This window comes from Naegleria gruberi (assembly GCF_000004985.1).
Source record: "Naegleria gruberi genomic scaffold NAEGRscaffold_60, whole genome shotgun sequence".
NCBI classification, from domain to species: domain Eukaryota; phylum Heterolobosea; class Eutetramitea; order Acrasida; family Naegleriidae; genus Naegleria; species Naegleria gruberi.
In genome coordinates this window covers 275,385-297,120 of record NW_003163267.1, presented here as the reverse complement: position 1 = coordinate 297,120, position 21,736 = coordinate 275,385, and the positions used below count along the sequence as shown (strand labels likewise).

At 28.4% G+C, this 21,736-nt stretch overlaps 9 protein-coding genes and 1 non-coding gene across 10 annotated transcripts in view; 5 read left to right on the top strand and 5 right to left on the bottom strand.

Annotated features, from left to right (window-relative positions):
* Positions 1-130: 130 nt before the first annotated feature.
* Positions 131-4,357, bottom strand: NAEGRDRAFT_73422 (uncharacterized protein; the record flags this gene model as incomplete). The annotated part of the gene is made up of 1 exon (XM_002671561.1): positions 131-4,357. One exon carries the CDS (start codon positions 4,355-4,357, stop codon positions 131-133), a length of 4,227 nt encoding a protein of 1,408 aa, XP_002671607.1.
* A 642-nt stretch (positions 4,358-4,999) lies between these two features.
* Positions 5,000-7,180, top strand: NAEGRDRAFT_52840 (uncharacterized protein; the record flags this gene model as incomplete). The annotated part of the gene is made up of 1 exon (XM_002671610.1): positions 5,000-7,180. The coding sequence occupies one exon, from the start codon at positions 5,000-5,002 to the stop codon at positions 7,178-7,180; it is 2,181 nt and encodes a 726-aa protein (XP_002671656.1).
* A 295-nt stretch (positions 7,181-7,475) lies between these two features.
* Positions 7,476-9,041, top strand: NAEGRDRAFT_52839 (uncharacterized protein; the record flags this gene model as incomplete). The annotated part of the gene is made up of 1 exon (XM_002671609.1): positions 7,476-9,041. One exon carries the CDS (start codon positions 7,476-7,478, stop codon positions 9,039-9,041), a length of 1,566 nt encoding a protein of 521 aa, XP_002671655.1.
* A 504-nt stretch (positions 9,042-9,545) lies between these two features.
* Positions 9,546-10,085, bottom strand: NAEGRDRAFT_52838 (uncharacterized protein; the record flags this gene model as incomplete). The annotated part of the gene is made up of 1 exon (XM_002671560.1): positions 9,546-10,085. The coding sequence occupies one exon, from the start codon at positions 10,083-10,085 to the stop codon at positions 9,546-9,548; it is 540 nt and encodes a 179-aa protein (XP_002671606.1).
* Positions 10,086-12,118: 2,033 nt separating this feature from the next.
* NAEGRDRAFT_59420 (rab family small GTPase) lies at positions 12,119-12,972 on the bottom strand. Its single transcript, XM_002671559.1, has 3 exons — positions 12,874-12,972; positions 12,701-12,818; positions 12,119-12,641 (listed from the first exon to the last, which is right to left on the bottom strand). Exons 1-3 carry the CDS (start codon positions 12,943-12,945, stop codon positions 12,193-12,195), a joined length of 639 nt encoding a protein of 212 aa, XP_002671605.1. The 5' UTR covers positions 12,946-12,972; the 3' UTR covers positions 12,119-12,192.
* Positions 12,973-13,465: 493 nt separating this feature from the next.
* On the top strand, positions 13,466-13,538 carry NAEGRDRAFT_t638. The gene has a single exon. It is a non-coding gene; the product is annotated as a tRNA-Phe (tRNA).
* A 99-nt stretch (positions 13,539-13,637) lies between these two features.
* Positions 13,638-14,600, bottom strand: NAEGRDRAFT_73417 (uncharacterized protein; the record flags this gene model as incomplete). Its single annotated transcript, XM_002671558.1, has 1 exon — positions 13,638-14,600. One exon carries the CDS (start codon positions 14,598-14,600, stop codon positions 13,638-13,640), a length of 963 nt encoding a protein of 320 aa, XP_002671604.1.
* Positions 14,601-15,284: 684 nt separating this feature from the next.
* On the top strand, positions 15,285-17,375 carry NAEGRDRAFT_81490 (uncharacterized protein). Its single transcript, XM_002671608.1, has 3 exons — positions 15,285-15,790; positions 15,833-16,209; positions 16,252-17,375. The coding sequence occupies exons 1-3, from the start codon at positions 15,525-15,527 to the stop codon at positions 17,229-17,231; spliced, it is 1,623 nt and encodes a 540-aa protein (XP_002671654.1). The 5' UTR covers positions 15,285-15,524; the 3' UTR covers positions 17,232-17,375.
* Positions 17,376-17,543: 168 nt separating this feature from the next.
* On the bottom strand, positions 17,544-18,638 carry NAEGRDRAFT_73415 (uncharacterized protein; the record flags this gene model as incomplete). The annotated part of the gene is made up of 1 exon (XM_002671557.1): positions 17,544-18,638. One exon carries the CDS (start codon positions 18,636-18,638, stop codon positions 17,544-17,546), a length of 1,095 nt encoding a protein of 364 aa, XP_002671603.1.
* Positions 18,639-20,447: 1,809 nt separating this feature from the next.
* The window catches only part of NAEGRDRAFT_81489 (uncharacterized protein), a gene marked incomplete at its 5' end in the record, with an annotated part of 1,411 nt that continues 122 nt past the window's right edge, over positions 20,448-21,736 (top strand). Inside the window, 2 exons of the mRNA XM_002671607.1 lie at positions 20,448-21,554; positions 21,656-21,733. Coding sequence (XP_002671653.1) covers positions 20,448-21,554; positions 21,656-21,730 — 1,182 coding nt within the window. The 3' untranslated portion in view covers positions 21,731-21,733. The remainder of the gene's footprint in view (positions 21,555-21,655; positions 21,734-21,736) is intronic.

Sequence of the window (21,736 nt, the reverse complement as noted above, 5' to 3'; positions counted from 1 at the left end):
AACAAAATGATAAAATAAACTTTTAATTATTCCATCATTTTATAACAAATTTAAACATCCATTCATATGCACACAATGTAATAATAATACTCTTATTAATATATATAATATAAATATAATATAATAATAATTAATCAACAAGTTTTGTAAATAAAAAAGAAGGAACGTGACCTTCTAAAACCTTTTGACTAATATTACCATATTTACAAAATCTTTGAATAAATCTCAACATGAAAATGACATTATCAGGAATATTAGCACCCTTCTTTTCAATATTAATTTGATCAGTATTAGCTCTAATATATTGACCAATAAAAGATAAGAATAAATGTGTTTGTGAAGAGTGGAATTGTTTCAATACTGTATAAATACCAACAATAAATGGTGTACCATCTAAAATATCTCCCTTCTTTTTAGAAACTAGACAATCAATTGATGGTACATAGATAAATCTTTCAATACAATTTAATACAAATAAAAACATTGTCACTGAAATGTAATCTCCAATATTTCCATTACTATTATTATTATTAATATTAATATTACTATTAAAATTTTTACTAGTTTTACTACTTGTTGAAATACCAATACCACTATTTTGAATAATTAAATTTGGTGTAATATAAATCTTTTCAAATGGTTGATGCATACCACTTGTTTGTAAATATTGTGTCAATTCTGAAAAGATTGGATTATTTTCAGATGGATAACCAACTCCATCTAATTGTCTTGTTGATTTAATTGAAATGTTATTCATATTATTTGATTGATTAGATTGATTTGATTGATTATTATTCATATTATTTGATTGATTTGATTGATTAGATGAAGGTAAAATTGAATGTTTTGATAAACGTTGTTGTGATAATTTTTGATTTGCTTGATTTTTATAATGAATATCAAAATAATGTTCAACATCTTTTAAAATAGCATGATTTAAATTAGTTAAAGTATTAAATAAAGGATTTGCATTTAATTTACATGTAAATAATAATTGAGAAGCAATATGTTTTCTCAATAATTGACATGTTCCAACTTGCATTACATAATATAAAAATACATGTGTAAATATTTGTGATGGTAATAAATTTAAAACTTGTTCATAAATTTTACCTAATTGTTCAGGTAATGTATTTGGTGGTGTTATAAAATCTTTAAAGAATTTTAAATGTTTTTTAATTGAATCTATATTTAAATGTTTTAAATATTGTTTAACAAATTGATTTAATAATGTTACAATTCTATAACTTAATAATAAATCTAATCCAACTAATCCAAATGATGATACTGTTTGTTGTAATAATGTAAAACATGTTAATCCAATAATTTCTTCTTTTTTTATATTACTATTATTAGAAGAAGAATTAGAAGAATTAGAATTAGAATTATTTGAATTTGAATTTGAACTTGAATTTAAAAAATTAGAATCATAATCATACCATCCACTTAATTGTTCAATATATATAGTACGTCTACTATCAGTTTGTACTAATAATTCAACCATTAATCTACCCATAAAATTTAATATAGTAATAGATTGTTTATCAATCATTTGTTGTGATTGAATTGATTTAAATCTTGGTATTGGTATTACTTCTGATTGATAAAGTGATTGAAAATCAAATACTTTTCTTTTTAAATAGGTATTACATTCTTGTTCAACATTGTACATTATTATACGTGAAAATTCTTCTTGCCATAATTTTAATCCATAAACATGAACATAATCTTGAATATATTCAAATGATCTTAACATTCCATCTAATTGTGAATGTAATTTACCTAATTTATCTTCAAATAAACGTGTATATTCAATTAATGGTATTGATTCCATCTTTTTGTTATTTAAAGTATTATTTGAAACTAATTGATCTATAAATTGATCAATACTATTACGATATGATGATGATGATGAATTGTTAGATGAATTATTAGAATGAGAATTAGTAGATGTAATATCATCTTGTTGTTGTTGTTGAGGTGATAATCTTAATAAATCAAAACCATATTGTGAAGAATTGAATATTAAATTAGAATGTAATGCCATTGCAATTTGTCTAACTAATTCCTTTCTAATACCATCTTCTAATAATTGTTTTGGATCAATTTCAACAATACCCATTAAAGTACGTTCCATTGCTAAAATACCTTCAGTATATTTTGAAACTTCATAAGTTGATCTTGATAAATCATAACGTTCATCTAATTGTGAAAATCTTTTCAATTCATTTCTTGGTAATTTAGTTGGTAATTCTTCTAATCTATTTGTTTGTACTTCAATAATCTTATTTAAAATAGAAAACATGCTCATTGGTATAATTTCTAAAGTAAATCTAACAAATTTAACTAATTCACTTGAATAATATTGTGAAACACTGACAATATCTTGTGATTTAGCTTGTGAAATTCTAACAAGTGGTAATTCTAACATTGTTGATAATTTTAAAAATGTAGATCTCATTTTAATAATCAATGATGGATCTTTTTTAATTCTTCTCTGCATTGATTTAACATAATCACCTACAATTTCCCATGCATATGAAATATCACTAACAATTGCAATACCAACTAGAACACTTTCACGTATATTAACATAACGTATCATTTTTTTCAATAATAATCTTGTATCTGATAAATATTGTTTAACTTGAAGTGATTGTTCAATTTGATGAAATTGTTCAACATCTTCCAATGCTGAAATAACTTGTTGGATGCGACGTCCTGCCAATGTTGAATCATGATAATCTAATTCAATTATACGATTAGACATTTCAGAGAACCATTCTTGTAATTGTTCATCTTTAATTGGAGTTAATGCTTTTTCACCACTAAAATATTGTGATAATTCAATCATTCTTAAATGTGCTTGATTTTTACATTCACTCCATTTAATTTCTTTTGAATCTAACATTTCTTGAAACATTTGTTTTAATAAAAATTCAAATTGTGCTGTATTTAATAATAATAATAAAATATCTTCTGAATTTGTCATTTGATCAATTAATTCATATACTTTTCTATTTTTAGAAGTACGATGTAATAATAACCAACGTAATGTTACATTACATTCTCTTAAACATGATAATAATCTATTAATATTATCTAATACATATTCTTCTACTAATACTCCTTCTATTAAATATTGATTTAATTGTTCTATTAATTTAGGTAATAATTGATTATAAAAATTATCTGTTAAATTTTTAACATGATTCAATGTTACTATATTTTGTATGGCTAAATTTGCTGCTTTAAAATCTTTCCATACCATTGTTAAATCAACTGTAAATCCCATATAATATGATAATACCCAATTATCTGGAAAATGTTTATCAACAATTTCTCTCATTACTGCTTGTTCTGAATTTAACATATTTGGTTTAAAATATAAAATAATAAATAACATGGCTGCTTGTGTACTTAATGCAACACTACGATGTTCAGGTAATGGATAATAACTTGTTTGTAAATAAATATCATCAGATCTCAATCTACCAATTATCATACTCACTAATTGATCTGGTAATGCAAATCTATTAAAATAATCACATGGATAAGATTCTGGATATTGTGGTGGTGTTATTCCTCCACTGCCTCCACTGCCATTACCTCCTCCACTTGAATTGGATGAAGGTGAATGATGGGTAGATGAATGATGATCATGAGTATTATTACTACTACTATTATTAGAATGATCGTAAAAAATGGCGCCATTATTACCAGTATTGTGATGAGCGTGTTGTTGTGCAAAATATTTTAAATGTAAATAATAGGTAGAATCAAAGCCTGTCGATCTACACAATTTACAAACATCATCAATGTTAGGAATTTCACCTGCACCTTTATATCTAAAATAGGACATTAACATACGTTCTCTAACAGGTCCAGGTATTTTTAAATCTAATAATAATAACATACAACCATATAAATATAATGATTCAGCAAGTAATTGTTTACCATCTTGATTAACAAGAATAGATTCTAATGTTTGTTGAATATAATATCCTTGATCTAAATCATTCATAAATTTAATAAAATCTTTATAATAATTATAGATTGATTTAAATAGTGTATAAAATCTTTCTAATAATGGCATATGACTATCTTTAAAATTTTCATCCAAATCTAATAAATCTGCACTTGATGTTATTCTATTATCAAATGCATCTTGATTTTTTAAATATTTAAAATCAAATATAATATATTGATATTTTTTATCTTCTAAAAAGAATACAGGTGGTATATAATTACTTAATCTTAATAATTCTGCTATAATAGCATTACCATGTGCTACAAGTTGAAGTAATGTTTGTCCACAATGATTAGTTTCAGATAGAAAATTTATATTTGATGACATTTTTTTCTATCTCTATGATGATTTGATGATGATTTTAATATGATGTGATGATTTTAATTGTTATTATTGTTATTATTGTTATTGTTGATATGATAATGTTGTTAACAAAATATTAAAGATGTAGAAGAAAATAATAATGAAGGTGTGGGAGAGATTGTGAAAAAAATAGTGAAAATATGATGCGATCACACTCTGAACAACAACAATATGATTCCACACACACAGATATTTTTTTTAAAGGAGTTTTTATTGTTGTGTGCCGGTGGTCGACGGAGTTTGAAATATCTTTTGTAATTTGTGAAAACAGTGAGTGAGGTGGTGTGTTCAGGTTCACTTTGGAGGCACTGTTTCAAGATTTCAGAAACAAATAATTTAAATTGATTTGAACAACAACACATGGTAACTTTTAATATTGTTATTATTATAATTAAATCACTTCATAAAACATCACAAATGTTTAAAAATCTCTGAATAATCATTCCAACCTCTATGCTTATTCCCTCACAAATTCACTACAACAGTTTTATGTATTGTACTACTAACTGCACAACATATCAATGTGATGTTTATTGAGGGAATATCAAATATATAATAACAAAATATACAATTTAAAAAAATTCCATCATCCCTATCTTAACCTTGATGATGATGATGCAAGACATTAATGACCAACCAGTGGTACTCCATGAGGAAGATTTTGATAAACCACCACCACAACCAAAACAACAACAAAATGTAAATAAAAAATTAGTAGGAGGCTATAAAAAACTATCAATTGAGGCTGTAGATAATAGTAGTCATAATGAAGCATCACTTAATTATTCCGATAGAAGATTACCTGAATCACCATTCAAAGGAAGATCACCAACACATAATAATTCAGTATCATTTCAAAATAATAATACATCAATAATATCAACATTAATTAATAATGATTTATCTGATAAACATGTAAAATTAATAAGAAGAACACCCTATCATATTAGACATGGAATCAGATCATCAAAACAACGTAGAAGATACTTTATTAGAAATATTGAATTTCATCCACTGATGGCTTTTATTAGTGCAGCCATTGAAATTCAAAGATGTATAAAAGGATATTTAACGAGGAGAGGATTTTATATAAGAAGAATTAATGAATTAAAAGCCTTAAAGAAAGTAAAAGAAGATGAAAAATTCAGACAATATTCAACTTTATATGAAGTTGCAACAAAGGCTTTAATAACACCCATTGCTAAAAAGAATGAAGAAAATTTATCAACATTTTTAAATTCATATATGGGAGTAATTCAAGCTAAATTTCATCAATTATTAACAGTTTGGAGATATGGAAATGATGAATATTTAAGAAATAGATTAGCACATATTGCATCATCTGTTATTCAATCAAGATATAAATTATATAGAAGAAGATTATATGATAAAACAGGATCTAAGGATATCTTTTTTAAAAAGTACAAGATGTATTTCTATGATAAGAAATGTCATGCTGCTTTTATTATTCAAAAATGGTGGAGAAATACTATTAACAAACAAATATTTCAATTTTACAAACAATTAATTATATTTAAAGAAAGAACACATCCATATGATATATTAAGAGCTATAAATCCATCTGAATCTCAATTAATTGATCCAAGTATTGGTGCTTTTATTAGATTTAGATTGGGTGGTAAATCATTTCCACCAATTGTTTTTTATAAGGTTTTCTTAAAAAAACCAATCATTGATATTAATTCATTCGCTCCAAGAAATTATTCAGGTGAAAGAAAACAATTGGATTTAATTTCAACTTTAACCTCAAATAATTTAAATAATAATAATATTAATTTAAATAATAATGGAAATATTGTAAAAACAATGACATTTTCAAACCATAGAGATGTTTTGGCAACAAATTGGGAATTTCAAGATTGGTATCAAAGAGAAGAGAGAAATTCATGGAGACCAGTTTCAACTAATTTACTCGTTCATGAAGATATTCTAGATGATCCTGTATTTAGTAATAATTGTTTTAAATTTATTCTAGATAGAGCTAAGAAGGAGGCAAAGCATTTGAGGAAGAGAAATCCAAATCTTCATTTCACTTCTGGAACCACTTCAAAAGTACTACAAGTTGCCAGAGATGATAAAGAAGTAATTGATTCATTACTACCATATCATTATTTACCATGGAAGAGAAAGGAAAATAATCAAAGAAAGAAGAGAAAAAAGAGATTGGAATGGCTTATTAAAATGAAAAAGGCTGAATTATTAAATAAGCCATATCCTAAAGTGATGGAAGATGAAGATAATGTATCAACTACAACAACAGGTACAACAACAGATCGTGGATTGAAAAGTAAAAAGGGTTCAGATAGTGAAAATGAAGAAGAGAAATCACCACCAGTACCAATGGTTAGAACAGTGAATAGTGATTTGAGAGCACTTGCTTTGACCATTAAGGAAAAGGATTTATTAGCAGAATTAGAAGAAATTGAATTATTTGGAGATGTTGCAGTAGTTGAGGATGAAATGGATGATTTATTGAAATGGTGTGATGATTTGGATTATTATAAATATGTTGAGGATTGGCAATTATTAGCAACAACATTGCCATCAGATAAACCACGTCGACCAAAGAAACCAACCTATAAGATTGAATTGGATAGTTCAGAATTTAAGAAGGAATTGAAAGATATTCAAAAGAAGAGAGAAGAATTAGCAAAACAAGAAATTCAAAGTACAATACCACAACGTTTAACAAAAACACCAGATTCAGAATATACAACCATTACAACATTAACATCATATATACCTGTTGGAGATTTAAAATATTAAATATGCGATAATAATTGTATTCTTTAATGGGTTCTCTCTTCTCATCTCTTAATAGTCGTTGTATGGTGCGAGAACATGCACGTTTGTCCATTAATCTCTGGAAATTGAGAGATGCACGTAACTGCCTGTTCAGAGTTGAAACGTCTAACGGTTAGTTTTTTAAAAATCAAATTTGGCGGTTAAAAAATAATATTTTCACAAAGGCTTGGTTCAATACTCAAAGCAGCATTTCTATCATCACATCACGTAAAAAAAACAAACCAACAACATTAAATCTTCTCTATAACGACCTGAGATGAAAAGAGGAAGAGCCGAAGCCAATGTTACTTCAAAAATCAAGCCAAGAATACTATTTGGAGGTGATAATGATGATAATGGTAATGATGAAGAAATTCTAACTTGTAATACTACAACCAATTGTAAAACTATTAAATATAATACTACTTCTACAACAACAACTAGCCTACATAATAGACAACAACACAAGTATAAAAGAAATTCAGTACAATTCCAACAAGACCAACATCAATACTCTGAATATTCGGAATATGATAAAGAGAATTGTACATCATTTTCACCATTAGAAAAGAAGACTAAAACATGTCATTCAATTCTGCTATGTTCTCCACCAAGTAATGCAGGTGATAGATTTAAATCTATTATAAAGACTAATGTAACACCAACTAGAGTTTTAGATTTTAGTGATGATCATCAATTTTCATTGGATGATGATTGTGGTCATTCTTCAACTCCAAAACAACAACAATTTAGTGAAGATAATCAAAGTGATCATGGTTTTATTTTGACACCACCTTCCTCAACATTGAGTAGAGCATCGAGTAGAAGAATTAGTTTAACACCACCAAGTACAGGTAGATTATCAAGTGGTTCTGATTCTATTAGAAGAAATTTAGATTTTACCTTATGTTCATCATCATTAGCATCAGGTCCTTCCAATTTGGATTCATCATTTATGGATGATCCAAGACAACATACTCTACTCTCTCCATTCATTTCTCAATTCTCAATTACTTCACCAAAAAGTTCAATGAAAAAGAATAGACCTACCAATATTCAACTTCCTAAAGTTTCACCTTTGAAACAAGATGAAGATAACAATGACGATATTGATACACCACTTATATCACCACTCTTATTAACATCATTGGATGATGTTTTTGGAATGGAAGCAACTAGAAAGGATGAAGAATCTTATAGAGATTTCTCAGAACCATCTAGACGTTTAGCAAGAGATTTAAATGATGCCACTTGTTCTAATAGTGGTGATGAAGATGCTAGTCCATCATCAATTAATACTAATATTCAACTTAGGTTAGAAACTATTGTACATCCAAAGATTAGTGGTTGCAACTCTATTACTTCAAAAACTCTTTTACAAGCATTGAGAGATGATAATTTGAAAAATCAAATTAGAATTATTGATTGTAGATTTCCACATGAATACCAAGGTGGTCATATTAGAGGTGCATTGAATATTTGGACACCTGATGTTTTACTCGAGCAATTCTTTTCAGAAGGAATGAATTTATCAAATCAAATTATTGTATTCCATTGTGAATATTCTCAAGCTAGAGCACCTAAAATGTACAGATATATGAGAGAACATGATCGTAAACTTCATTTACATGAATATCCAATTTTATCATTCCCAGATATCTATGTCCTTGAGGGAGGTTACAAAGCATTCTGGGAAGAAGATGAAGAAAACAAAACCTTCTCTGAACCAAGAAATTATGTTGCAATGGATGATCAACGTTTTGCTGATGAATGTAAAATTTCATATCAACAATGTAAGAATGCATGGAGAAATCGTAAATCTCAAAAAAGTGCATTCCTTTAAAATAAACAACTTGCTAACATTTTTCTTGTATGTTTTCCCTTGTAAACTTGCTTATCTCTTAATTGTTTCTTCAAGAAGAGTTCATGTTGACAGTCTTGAATCTTTTGTTGAAGTTCTTTCTGTTCTTCACTATTTGCCAAATGAAATTCTTTTTTCAAATCTTCTAATGTTGCCCTAACGAAATCATATTCATGAATATAATTAAATCCTTCTGCTAATTCTTCCTTACTCAATTTCATTAATTTAACAAAATCTTCAAATTCAATTCCAATTCCTCTACCTGTTTCATCAACTTCCTTAATCATTAAATCACATTCATCCAATGTTAAATCACATCCAATATGTACAAATAATTTTTGTAATTCACCAACTGTTATTAAACCATCGTTATCTTTATCAAATAAATGGAAAGCTTCTTTCATTTCTTCATAAGAATCCAATTCTTGAGATTTACTAGCCATCAATAATAAAAATTCCTATTCAGTTTATAAAAGATCAATGAAATTAGCAATCAATTGATGTCAAACTTACATCAAATTCAATTTCACCATTACCATCAGCATCAACTTCCTTAATCATATCTTTTAATTCAGTTTCAGTTGGGTTCTGAAACAAACTTCTCATAATACCACCCAATTTATCCAAGTTAATACTTGGTTCATCTTCTTCTCCATCTGATGAGTCTTCCGAATTAATTCCTTCATATTCAGAGTCTTCATCTTCCGATTCTACATATCTTGTTGATGATTTTGAAGATCTTGATTCTGATCGTCTTGGTGAAGGTGGTTTAGGAGAAGAACTTGGTTTTATATTCTTAGCAGTAAATGATGTATTACTAACAAAAGAAGCACTTCTAGTGAATGATGTATTCAATCCACCAACGAAACTATTATTATTCTTATCAATATCCATCTTGACGAACATATCAAAAGCTTCCCTGTATTCTCTCAATTGTTTCTCTGAAAAGTTGACCTTTGGAAAGTTTGAATTCTTTGAATCATCGAGAGCAGGTGTAGCAGAAATTGAAGGTGGAATTGAAGACATTTTTTTTATGAGGATTTTTAATTTAGCCTTTGGCGCAAAAATTGTAGTTGATTTTGGCGGGAACAATTTCAAGTAAATATTTTTATCAAATTTACTTTAAAAAAAATGACAACACAAGAGAATGATGTCATCACCTCTATCATCACCAAGTCATCAATCATCACCATCCATAGCACAAATAAATAATCTAATAGATGATAATACGATCCTATCGGAAATAATTTTAAATAGAGAATTTGATGGAAGAGAAAATTTACTATTAGAACAATTAAAAAGTCAACGAGATGAAAATTTATTAAAAATTTCTGATGATTATAAATTTAATTTAAATTTTAATGAAAATAATCAAACAACAATTGAAAATGTTAATAATAATAATAATTTATTAAATATTACATTTAAAGAATATTTAAATAATGGTGGAATTGATGAATTAATGGAAATTTTAGAAATTTCAAATAGAAAACAATTAAATTTAAAAAAACAAATTAAAAATTTAAAATTAAATTTATCAAATGCACAAAAAATTTATAGAAATCTTCAATCAATTCAAAATCAACAATTAAATTGGAATATAAATGATAAAATTAATTATGGAAATATTAGAAATGATATTAAACAAAATTCAATTTTAATGAAAATTTTAAATAATGAAATTGAAAAATTTAAAATTTATATAAATAGAATTAGAAGATTAATACAAGAAAGGTAATTTTTATTATTTTTACTTGATTTTATTAAAAATATATTAGAACTGATAAAATTAATTTGGAAAGAAAAATTCCACAAAAATTAAATAATTCAACATCTTCCAATCCATCAAATAATAATAATAATAATAATAATAATACATCTAACTTATCAAATAATTTATTAAATAATGAAACAAATTTAGAAGAATTTAATCCAAATTTTAATTTTTCTAACATTCCATCCAAATATAGAAATGAATTTATAAAATATTTAACAAGTTACATTTTAAGAGATGAAAGAAATTTATTAATTTTACAAAAAGCACTTAGTTCCTTTTATATTCAAAATCCAAATGAAAATTTTGAAATTAATGAATCATTTTATAATATATATAGTAATGAATCATTTTGGGAATATTTTATTAGTAATTATTTTATTAAAAATGAATATTTAAAATTACTAGTTGCCAAATTTCAAAGAAAAATGATAAAAACAGAAAATGATATTATTTTATCTAAAAATAGAAATACTCTTTATAATCAAAGAAATTATTTATTAACAAGTAGAAATGAAAATATTTTAAAAATTCAAAATTTAATTTATAATATGAATATTAAATTAGAAAAACAAAAAAGTTCCAATAATAATAATATTAATATTATAAAAGAACAAGTGAAGGAAAATAATTTACAAAAAGATTTACTTGAAAAAACTCTTGTAAAATATAAACAACAAACAATTAATTATAATAATGATAAATTAAAAGATATTAACAAGTATATTTTATCAATTCAACAACATGTTGAAACCAAAATTAAACACTATTTAAATTTATTTGAAAATAATACAATTAAATTTATACAAATATTATTTAAAAAACGATCAAGAATTAACAAGATGCAATGCCAATATAATTTATCATTTTATTTAATGAAATTAATTATTGATTGTAAACATAATTATCTGAATTTAGATGAAATACTTTTGAACATGTTTAAGAAATTAAGCAAGTTACTAGTAAAGAATTGTAAAGAATGTTTAAATTATCTACAATCAAATCATACTCTTGAAGAATTATTTATTTATTATGTAATTGAAAATAATGAATTCACCACTGTAACTGATAAACAATCTCAACTCGATGGAACTGAAATAACACAACTACCAACTGTATCTCCACTATTGACCGATTTTAGTAATGCTGAAATTCTCAAACATCTTAATACTAACAGTCCATTCCTTAAAAAAGAACAATTGAAAGAATTTATTGATTCTCTATTGTCTAAATATTTAAAAGACTCACTAAGATTTGCAGATCCATATATAGAAAATAATTTCAATAAAAAGTGAAATTAATGTTTATGTGTTTTTCATAAACGATTTTAAAGTATTTAATATAAATGTACAGAAAAATTTAACATGGGCATCCACCAGAAGGCTTTGGATTATTGCCTGTAGACGTTACTTCATCACTAATCAATGTCTTTGTATATTGTATCCCTGATTCGACACTGTTTGGATCCAAAACTCCGTCAACAATATTCTTATAAATTCTACTAGCAGTTTCCATGAAAGCTTTGGTGACGTTTTCACCAGTCTTTGCAGATGTTTCTACATAAACAAGACCGTTTTCTTTAGCAAAACGAGAAGCTTCTTCAAAACTAACTTGTCTTTGATCTTCCAAATCTGATTTGTTACCAATTAAAACAATAATAGTATGTGGATTTGTCAAATTACGAGCATCGGTTAGCCAACTGGCCAAATGATGGAATGTGTTACGACGAGTAATATCATAAACCATCAAAGCACCAGCAGCACCTCTATAATACGATCTTGTAACAGCTCTGAAACGTTCTTGTCCAGCTAAGATTTGTTGTTGTTGTTTTATATTAAAATCCGACAATTTAAATTGATGAACATACCTGTGTCCCATATTTGTAATTTAATGCTTTTACCTTCAACTTCTATGACTCTAGTACCAAACTCTACACCAATAGTGTGAGGACAGTCAGATTGGAATTTTTGTTCCGTAAATTGGTGCTGTTTTAATTTTCATCATTAAAATTCCAATAAAATCTATTTTTTCTCAACCTACCAACAAACATGATTTTCCAACACCCATATCGCCAATAATAATATACTTGAAAATGTATTCGTGTGATGACATTGTTTTAAAAGAAAGAGAACGGGAGATGTTTAGATATTTTTTACAATAATTTTTTTTTAAAATTTAAAGGCTTTATCGCTACTTCCATGTAGCTTTGTCCGTTATGAAGAATTGAAAAAATTTAGACAAAAGACATCAACCACAGTAGCATAAAAATAGAAAACAACTCGGGTTTTTAAAATTAGATTAGAAGAACGTTGGAAAGGATTTGCTTTGTTGGCATCCGACTATTTACAATACAAACAGATAAGAGTGCATTACTAACAATGTATCCTGTTGAGAATCAATGAAAATTAGTTCATTAGAACAAGCTTTAAAAATGTTGTTGACTCTACAAGTTAAAATTTGGAAGGAATCTTGTTAGTATTGACATGAGAGAAACATCTTTTCTTCATTTGTTACTATTTGTGGTTTGACAATTGGCAATTACAAAAGTAATTCTTTCTAATTGTGAATGGTTTCTCTCAATTACCAATACCCTTACATTACCCAATTTATTAAGGATTTCTTTACAACAGAAGCCGACATAGCTCAGTTGGGAGAGCGTAAGACTGAAGATCTTAAGGTCCCTGGTTCGATCCCTGGTGTCGGCAAATTTTATTAAGTTAAAGATTCCATGTCTTTATACAAGAGAATTTTGTAGTTAATTTGATTTTAAACATGTTCCATTCTTTCATGATGGTAATACTTTATTAAGTATATCCAAAAGTCTTTCCTTTATCATAGAATTTCTTAATGTGATAAATTGAAGCCACAACTCTTCCATGCATTGATATTACATCGTATTGATCTTCTTGTAAAGGCCAAAAGGAAACAAAAGTATCCATTTTCTTAATAATATAAAAGTCAGTTTTGTGAGATGTATGTGGTTTTCCTTGATAATGACGTTTCGACAATGGATTAATATCCATTTGTCTCAAATAACCCTCTAACACTGATAGGAATAATTCAAAACCAAATCTTTTCTGAGAAATATAATTTGGAAAACTGTTTAGAATCCATTTAAAGTTTCTAGCATATTTTGATGCATCAACTCCACTAAATTCATGATAAAAAGAAGCCTCTTCAGTTCTAACTGCATTTTCAATATCATAAGTAATGTTATCATCTTCATCAAAGAAAGCCATAACAAATAAATATCTAATCTCACCATGTACTTTTCCAAGAGTTGCAAACAATGGAATTCTAACACCATTTAAAATTAAACTGAAAGCTGTCCAATTTCTATACTTGTGCTCTCCTGTTAATCTAACAACTCTTCTATATACTATTTCCATATCAACTTGCTCTTCAGTAGAAATTTGAAAATCCTTCCTTAATTCTTTAAACCCTTTCATCCAAAGTTCATTTTCATACTTTTCTTCCACAATATCAACCCAATTGAATAAAAACTTGGAAATCTTTTCTTGACGACAAGCTTTATCATCTTCTTGATAAATTACTTCTGGTCCGAGGAGAGGAATCATATTGTCTCTCGTTAAACCATAATATCTCTTTGCAAATTTATTATCAGACATTGATGCACTAACAACCTCACACCAATCTCTACAAGTCAATGATATTGAATAAAAATCAAATAGGGAACAGAAAGAAAACACCTCTGTAAGCTCTTCCAATTTTAAGGAATAAATATTCACTTTAGGCTGTTTATACATTTTTTTTAATTATGTATTTATTAAGAAGCTGTAGACAAACATCAACAACAAACGCAATGCTTTGATGATGGTGGCGATATAGTAAAGCAGCATGAAGGCTTGTGAAGGGACGCAGAGAAAAACAGCGGCAAATGTTATAATCCACTAAATAAGGCTTGGATCATTGCAGTTATATGAATCTGTTGGACAATAAATTTGGTGATAAATGCGACCTCAACATGTTTGTAAACTTCAAATTGCTCTGGACCTTGAGGAAATTATGGCGTTGCCTATAAATTCTGCTTTTTTTAATAAGGATTTAATATCAAATTGGAAATTATTCTTTACTTTTATGATACCGTACAATGTTTTTTTGAGATGAATTACCAACAAACCTTAATATTCGAATGTTCATGTAGGACTCTCCCCTTGAATTGTTCGAAACAATTCATCACCCTCACTTGTTCAATGTTGACTGTGTTTAGAAATTTACTTTTTTTGATTCTATTATTTTCAATTATTCACTATATTTGAAAAAAATTCAAAGAGATGTATGTTTTCTCATTGTATTTTTCAATATCATTTATTATCAACCTCTCAATGCTTTCTACACCTTTGACATTGTAAAGTCTCAAGACTGAAGCAAAAACAACAAAAAGCCTTCAACGTCGAGTTTTGTCTAGAAAGTTTTGGTGAGAGAAAAAAAATTTGAATTGAAAAAAAAAATATTAAATTGCAATTACTTGCATCACCACAAAACGGCGAGGTTTTGGCAAAAGCTAGAAAGTATCAACCTGTGTTCAACAAAATTTTAGAATAATTCCTTCTATATTGTAGACAATTTATATTATTTCTCCGTAGTAATATTTATTGTTTACTAAATAACATCAGAGGTTTTACCTCATCATCAATTTTGAATATTATTTATTTGGAGTAAATACAACAATGATCGATGTAACGGAAAGAATTAAAAGCCTGACCAACAACTACAAAATAACAAAGAAGGAAAATTTGCCTGCGTTTGTTGAAATATGCAAACAGCTAAAATATACATCTTCCCAAGCCGACTCTATCAGGTTAATGAGGATGGAATGTACCAAAGTTCTAAACTCTACGGTCAAGAAGAATATATTAAGAGACTTTCTTACTATGGATGGATTATCAATTCTGTCCGAGTGGATTACTAATTGTTCTGATCACGTAGATGAAACGTATGTATTATTTATTGGATTATTTTCCTAATATCTTATTAGTATGTTGAAGGAATTAATTTCCATTGTCAACAAGTTGAATGAATGTGGAGGATTAGATGTGGCTATTATCAAAAAGGCAAAAATTGGTAAAATACTTTCTTCTATTTCAAAGTCAACTAACTTTTCCAAAACAATAAAGACAAGTGTTGATGAGTTGATTCAAGACTGGAAACAAAAATTCGTGAAGGAGGGTCCAACAACTCCTACCACACCAACTGAAACCTCCTCTCCAACTATACCAAAGAAAAAACCAGCCACACCAACTACAACAGGTGGAGAAAAAAGAAAAAGAGCTGATGATCAAACTTCACCTCAAGAAGAAACACAAACTTCAAATTTGAATCGAAGTGATTCAGTGGAAAGTGTTACAAAGAAAGGTATGCATTCTATTATAATTCATCTTTAATATTTTGAAATAGTTAAATCTGAAGAATCATCAAAGAAAAAAAAGAGAGTTAGTTGGTCAACAGAATTGGAAAAAGTTAGACTTATTGAACCAAGACAAGCCTATGTGGAAGAAGTTAATCATAGATCTGTTCAAGAATTAATGAATGAGGAAAAATCAAATGAGAGAGTTTTAATGAATCAACAAAAACAAGTGAAGATTATGATTCTTTCCAATATGAGAAATACAGTGAATTATGTTACTCCATTAAGAATTTTACAACCAAATGACAAGATGCCACCAGTTGAAGTTGTCAGCAATGAAGCTAAAATTATTGAGGAAATGGTTAGATCATCTCCTTCCATTATTGTGACAGAATCACCTTCATCTCCAGTTCCTTCACCAACTGAGAGTTCTGTCAACAATTTACTTAATACCATTGGAATAATATCTAATAGTCCTACTTCTTTGAATACTACAAGCAATAGATTTCCAACAACCACACCAACTCCAATTACTAATCCTCCACTTTCAAATCATAGTCCTTATCAACAACAACCTTTACCTCCAGCAAATAATTATTCAAACAATTCTTACCCACATTCTCATCACCAATCTCCTTATCAACATCAACCTTCACCTTATCAAAGATCTCAACCCCCAGCGAATCAAGGATCTTACTATCAAAATAGATCGAGTGGTCACATGCCTCCTCAACAACATAATATGAATTATCATTCCCAACATTCCTATCAAAATAATTCTTCTGGAGCTCAAAAAAACAAACCACCTACAAATCAGTATAGTAACAGCAAACAACCTCCTGCCCAACATCAAGGTGAACCTAGATTATTCAAACCAATTAAATGTCTTTATTTTGTTAAAGGTCAATGTAAAAATGGTACGAAATGCCCCTTCTACCATGAAGGTTATGATCAACCTGTTGCAGGAATTGAGGAATATGATTTCGAGAAGGCAAGATTTTATCAAACTCTTAGAGAAAAAAAGAGATGAGCGACAAGATGATGAACGTGTCATGGTGAGCACATAATACAGTTCAATAAGTAGTAATTCAGAAAGTACAACACATTTTCAAAATGATGAGTTTGCACTTCAGAGTCCAAACTGCAAAAAAATAAACATTACAAAGTGTGTTATGTTTTGAACAATCTACATGGTTCAACCTCAATGTATTCAAACTCTTTAGCTAATTCACCTTAGTGATTGAATCAACCGAATGAACACTAAGGTGAATCAAGTGATATCTTTAGATGCTTCTTCAATTTTTTATTTATTAGAAAATTGTTTAATGGTGGAAGTAGAGTACTAAAATGAATTGAGGATATGATGGAGAGTTCTCAAAAGTATTTTATCAAAATGATCCTTCAGTTCACCTAAATTATCATACTGCAATTCAGTGAATGCTGCCAACTCACTATCTGAATATAGTTGTCTAATAATCGAAGCAGATAACGATCCTGACATATTCTTTATAAATCCAATACATCCAATCATGGGTCTAACACTAAAATTGGTAAAACAATTTTCATAATTATTAAACAGATTTCGTCTATGTTGAATAAATAAAGCTATTTTTGGTAGAGATGTTAATGCCATTCCACTTTGGACCAATTCTCGATTTCCAATATTTTGTAACAAATAAAAAAGTAGCTCTGTAAATTGCTCTTTCATAATATTTTCCAATTCACAGCTATTTGCAATTTCAAATAAGTATTTTGGTAACAAGTCAACAATTTCTTTTGAAATTCCTCTCAAAGTTCGTTCATTACTAATATTGATGAATATGAAAAAAGCAGTATTGCTCAATTCCTTCCTAATATCAAATAGGGCAGCTCTAATCTTTGTAGGAAGAGTGTTTGTGAAGGAGGGTCCCTTAGTATTATAAAAATTGGTGATTGCCTTTCGAATAAGTATGTTTCGAATAATAAATTCTTTCTTTTTTTGAGGATATCCAACCATATCAATTGCGACAAAGGGGCTCACATATTTTCTAATCACTTTATCCCTCAAATCGAACATTTCCAACAAGTGAGCTTCGTATATTAATCTCTTCATCAATTTTCTTGAATTTGGAATAATTTCATTCACCAAGTTTCGTCTCTTTAAATATTCACAAATAAATTGTAACATATCTGAACTACCAGTGTAAATTGTCTCACCTAAATTAAAGTATTTCTTATTGGTTTCTGATGGTGGAAGGATACATGAATATCCTGAAGCTCCTTTCAATAGGATGGAGTTTATTCTACTTTCTGTATTAAGAGGAGTTTCCATATTAATTTTATGATGTTGTTCAATTTCTTCAAGTGTTTGTTGGTTATTGAAGAGAATTGGATAGAAATTTAAAAGTGCTGCAGTAATAATCAATGTAATGACACTCACAAGGTCTTCTTTTCTCATTTTTTTGTGTGTGATGTTTTAAAAAATGTTTTCATTCGTGGATTTATAATCCATATTAAGAAGGTGTCAAGATATCACAAAGTTCTGCCCAAAACAATCATTGAACAAACTTGAATATCAATATTCTTCAATATTGTGGAACAAGGTTCAATTATGATAGAATTTCTCAGTAAATTTATTGTGCGAGAAGTAATAAATTTTATGAAGAATCAAATTCACAATTTACATTCAGTTTCTTTTGTGATTAATTAATATTGTTATACTCTCACACCACAAGTTGTTAATTGAATTCAAGAAAAGGAGATCTAAATAATCAAATTGGATCAACTACTAATAAGAAACCTTGCAGCACACGATTCTTGTACAACAAAAAAAAACAACTTGAAAAACCCTCAAAAAAAAACAAACAACACCCCCAACCCAACAACAGGTTTCTGTTTTACTTTTGAAAACACAAAATAATAATAGATTTTATTAATGAAACAAAATACATTTCAACTATTTTTGATATTTAGGAACCAAAAGTTAAAAATACATTGAAAATAAAACAATTCATAGAGATGTAGATATTTGTTAGATAATGTAGCAATCATACTGCAATTAAAAAGTTGTGAACCAAAGCTGCAGGGAAGGATCATGGAAGGTGCTTGCTGTACAAATCCTTGCGTGATCTCTGTAGTTTTATTCATAATAGAATAATTTTGTGTGAAAGCTCAGTAAGGAAGGTTTTCACACTTTACAAATATTGATCAAATATTTACAAATGGACAAAAAGGAATTGTTTCAATATTTTAACAACTTACTTTCCTAAATGAGCATTTTTTGGTAATAAGGAACATTTTCAACCAATATAACCGACATTGTAAAGTTGCAAATAGATTCATGTTAAAATTGCATTTCATGTTAATTCACCAACAATAGAACATTGAACATGTTTGCATAATTCCTTTCTTTACAATTTTACCATTCTTCAATAAATATACAACACCAAAACTATTCGAAACTCAATATATAGAATCTGAAATAGTGGAAACATTGACCATGTTTCATGTAAAATCTATAAAAGTGTTGTAAAAGTCATCAACAACACTACTTGTCATGATCAAGTTACTTTTAAGATTCTTTACAAGAGATTCACATCTATCCATCACTAAACATTAAAGGTCAATCTTACCGTTTATTATTCAATTTCTAAAATTAATTCATCTCTCAAGTCAACCAACAACTATTTCAATCATCATCAACCATCTCAGAAGTATTCTTATTAATCCACACTCACACACGATACATCGCTGAGAATAACTGACTGATTGAATATTAATCCTATTCTACGAAGCCTCTTCAAGTAGCCTTCCACATTACATTCACACACACAACCATGAGAAGCCTTCGACGATTTTATCAGGGGAATCAATTTTAGAACTTCAAACACCAAAATAAAAATAACTTTCATTTAAAAAAAACTTGTAAACTCTCTTATTCACTCTCTTGAGCCTTTTTCTTAACACACACAGTGAATCTCGAGTGCACACACACAGTAGTTGCTGTTGTTAATATAATAACAATCCGATCAAAGGCTTTGTTTTTTTCTTAACTCGACTAGAACGCAATTTGTGAAAATAGTCAAATTGTTCTTGCTGTTATAGGAGTGAATTTGTATATTTTGTATAACTCCTTATATTTTGTAACATATATTGCGACAACTTGTTTAATCATTATTAATATTACTTTGTATTATATTACTAATACTATTATATTGCAACACTATTGTATTACACACTTACTTCAATATTAAAAAGAGAGAAAAGGATGAGAAAAATTCTACTCGATAAGGTCCGTGAAGATTTTTCACATACTCATCCTGAATTTAACACTTTACAATCTAAACCATATGCTAGTGGTGGACATTCAACTGGGTCTAATAACACTTCTCCTAATACCAATGCTAACAATACTGCTATTAACACCATTGTCAATCCATTCACATTGCCATCACAATTAATAGGTAATGTTCATCATCATCAGCAGCAACAATCACCACCACAACAACAACAACACATGATACAATCATCCATTCATGTCATTCCATATAATAATATTAGCACTACTGCATCTGTACCAGTAATTACAAATCAGAGCATTGTATTTCCACCTCCACTCCTACAAGGCACACAAACAACTGCATCTCATCCAACTAGTTCATCAACCATGACTCATCAACACGTTTATGAATCTAATAATAGATTATCATCACTGTCAAGTCCTTCTGATGAAGATGAAGAAATGACTGAACAACTCAATATTGCTGAACCATTAGTCAATCAATCTACCAACAGTAGTAGTACTGGTAGCAGTAGTAGTCATTCAAATAATACAAGTAGTCCAGAATCAAAGAAGAGAAAATCAACGAGAAGAACATCAAATACAAGACGAAGAAGTCATTCCAATCAATCAAATCATTCAAATGATCAAACAGTTGCTTCTAGTTCATCAAATACTCAGGAGCTCAATGCTTTTGTACATCAAACCACGTGTTGTATTCAAAATTGTACAAAGGATGTTTCAAATCGTTTAAGATTTTCTCTCAGATGTGAAACAGAGTTCAAGCCAGATTATATTGCCAAGTTCTGGAATAATATTTGTAATTATTGTTATTTCCATGATTTATATCAATGGAAAAAGTTGAATCAACAAACAGATTCAAATACTTCAAGTGCTACTTCAACAAGCACAACTAAACGAAAGAATACTTCCAGCACCTCTTCAAGTGGTAGAAAGAGAGCTAATTCATCACTAAGTACAAATAGCACAACAAGTACAAGAAGTTCAAAGAGTGTTAAAAGTGAGCATCAGGATCAAATTTCACATCATCACCAAGATCACCAACAGGAATACTTGAGTCCACCATCATCATCAATGCCACATCCTCCACCACCACAACTCCACCACCACAACCAACCACCATCATGACTATTCCACAACCAACCACAACAACCACTCCTTCTCCTCCACTCAATAATAATAATACCACCACCGCCACCACTAATGGTCATTCACATGCTAATAATTTAAAGAAGGTGAATGAAGTTTAAAAAACC

What these genes read in the sequence shown, in the direction of transcription:
- NAEGRDRAFT_59420 (XM_002671559.1), bottom strand. Translation starts at nt 12,945, where the DNA reads ATGTCATCACACGAATACATTTTCAAGTATATTATTATTGGCGATATG. An exon ending in TTGGAAAATCATGTTTGTTG is followed by an intron (nt 12,819 to 12,873) that starts GTAGGTTGAGAA and finishes AAATTAAAACAG; the next exon opens with CACCAATTTACGGAACAAAA. An exon ending in ATTACAAATATGGGACACAG is followed by an intron (nt 12,642 to 12,700) that starts GTATGTTCATCA and finishes AACAAATCTTAG; the next exon opens with CTGGACAAGAACGTTTCAGA.
- NAEGRDRAFT_81490 (XM_002671608.1), top strand. Translation starts at nt 15,525, where the DNA reads ATGATCGATGTAACGGAAAGAATTAAAAGCCTGACCAACAACTACAAA. An exon ending in TCTGATCACGTAGATGAAAC is followed by an intron (nt 15,791 to 15,832) that starts GTATGTATTATT and finishes ATATCTTATTAG; the next exon opens with TATGTTGAAGGAATTAATTT. An exon ending in GGAAAGTGTTACAAAGAAAG is followed by an intron (nt 16,210 to 16,251) that starts GTATGCATTCTA and finishes ATTTTGAAATAG; the next exon opens with TTAAATCTGAAGAATCATCA.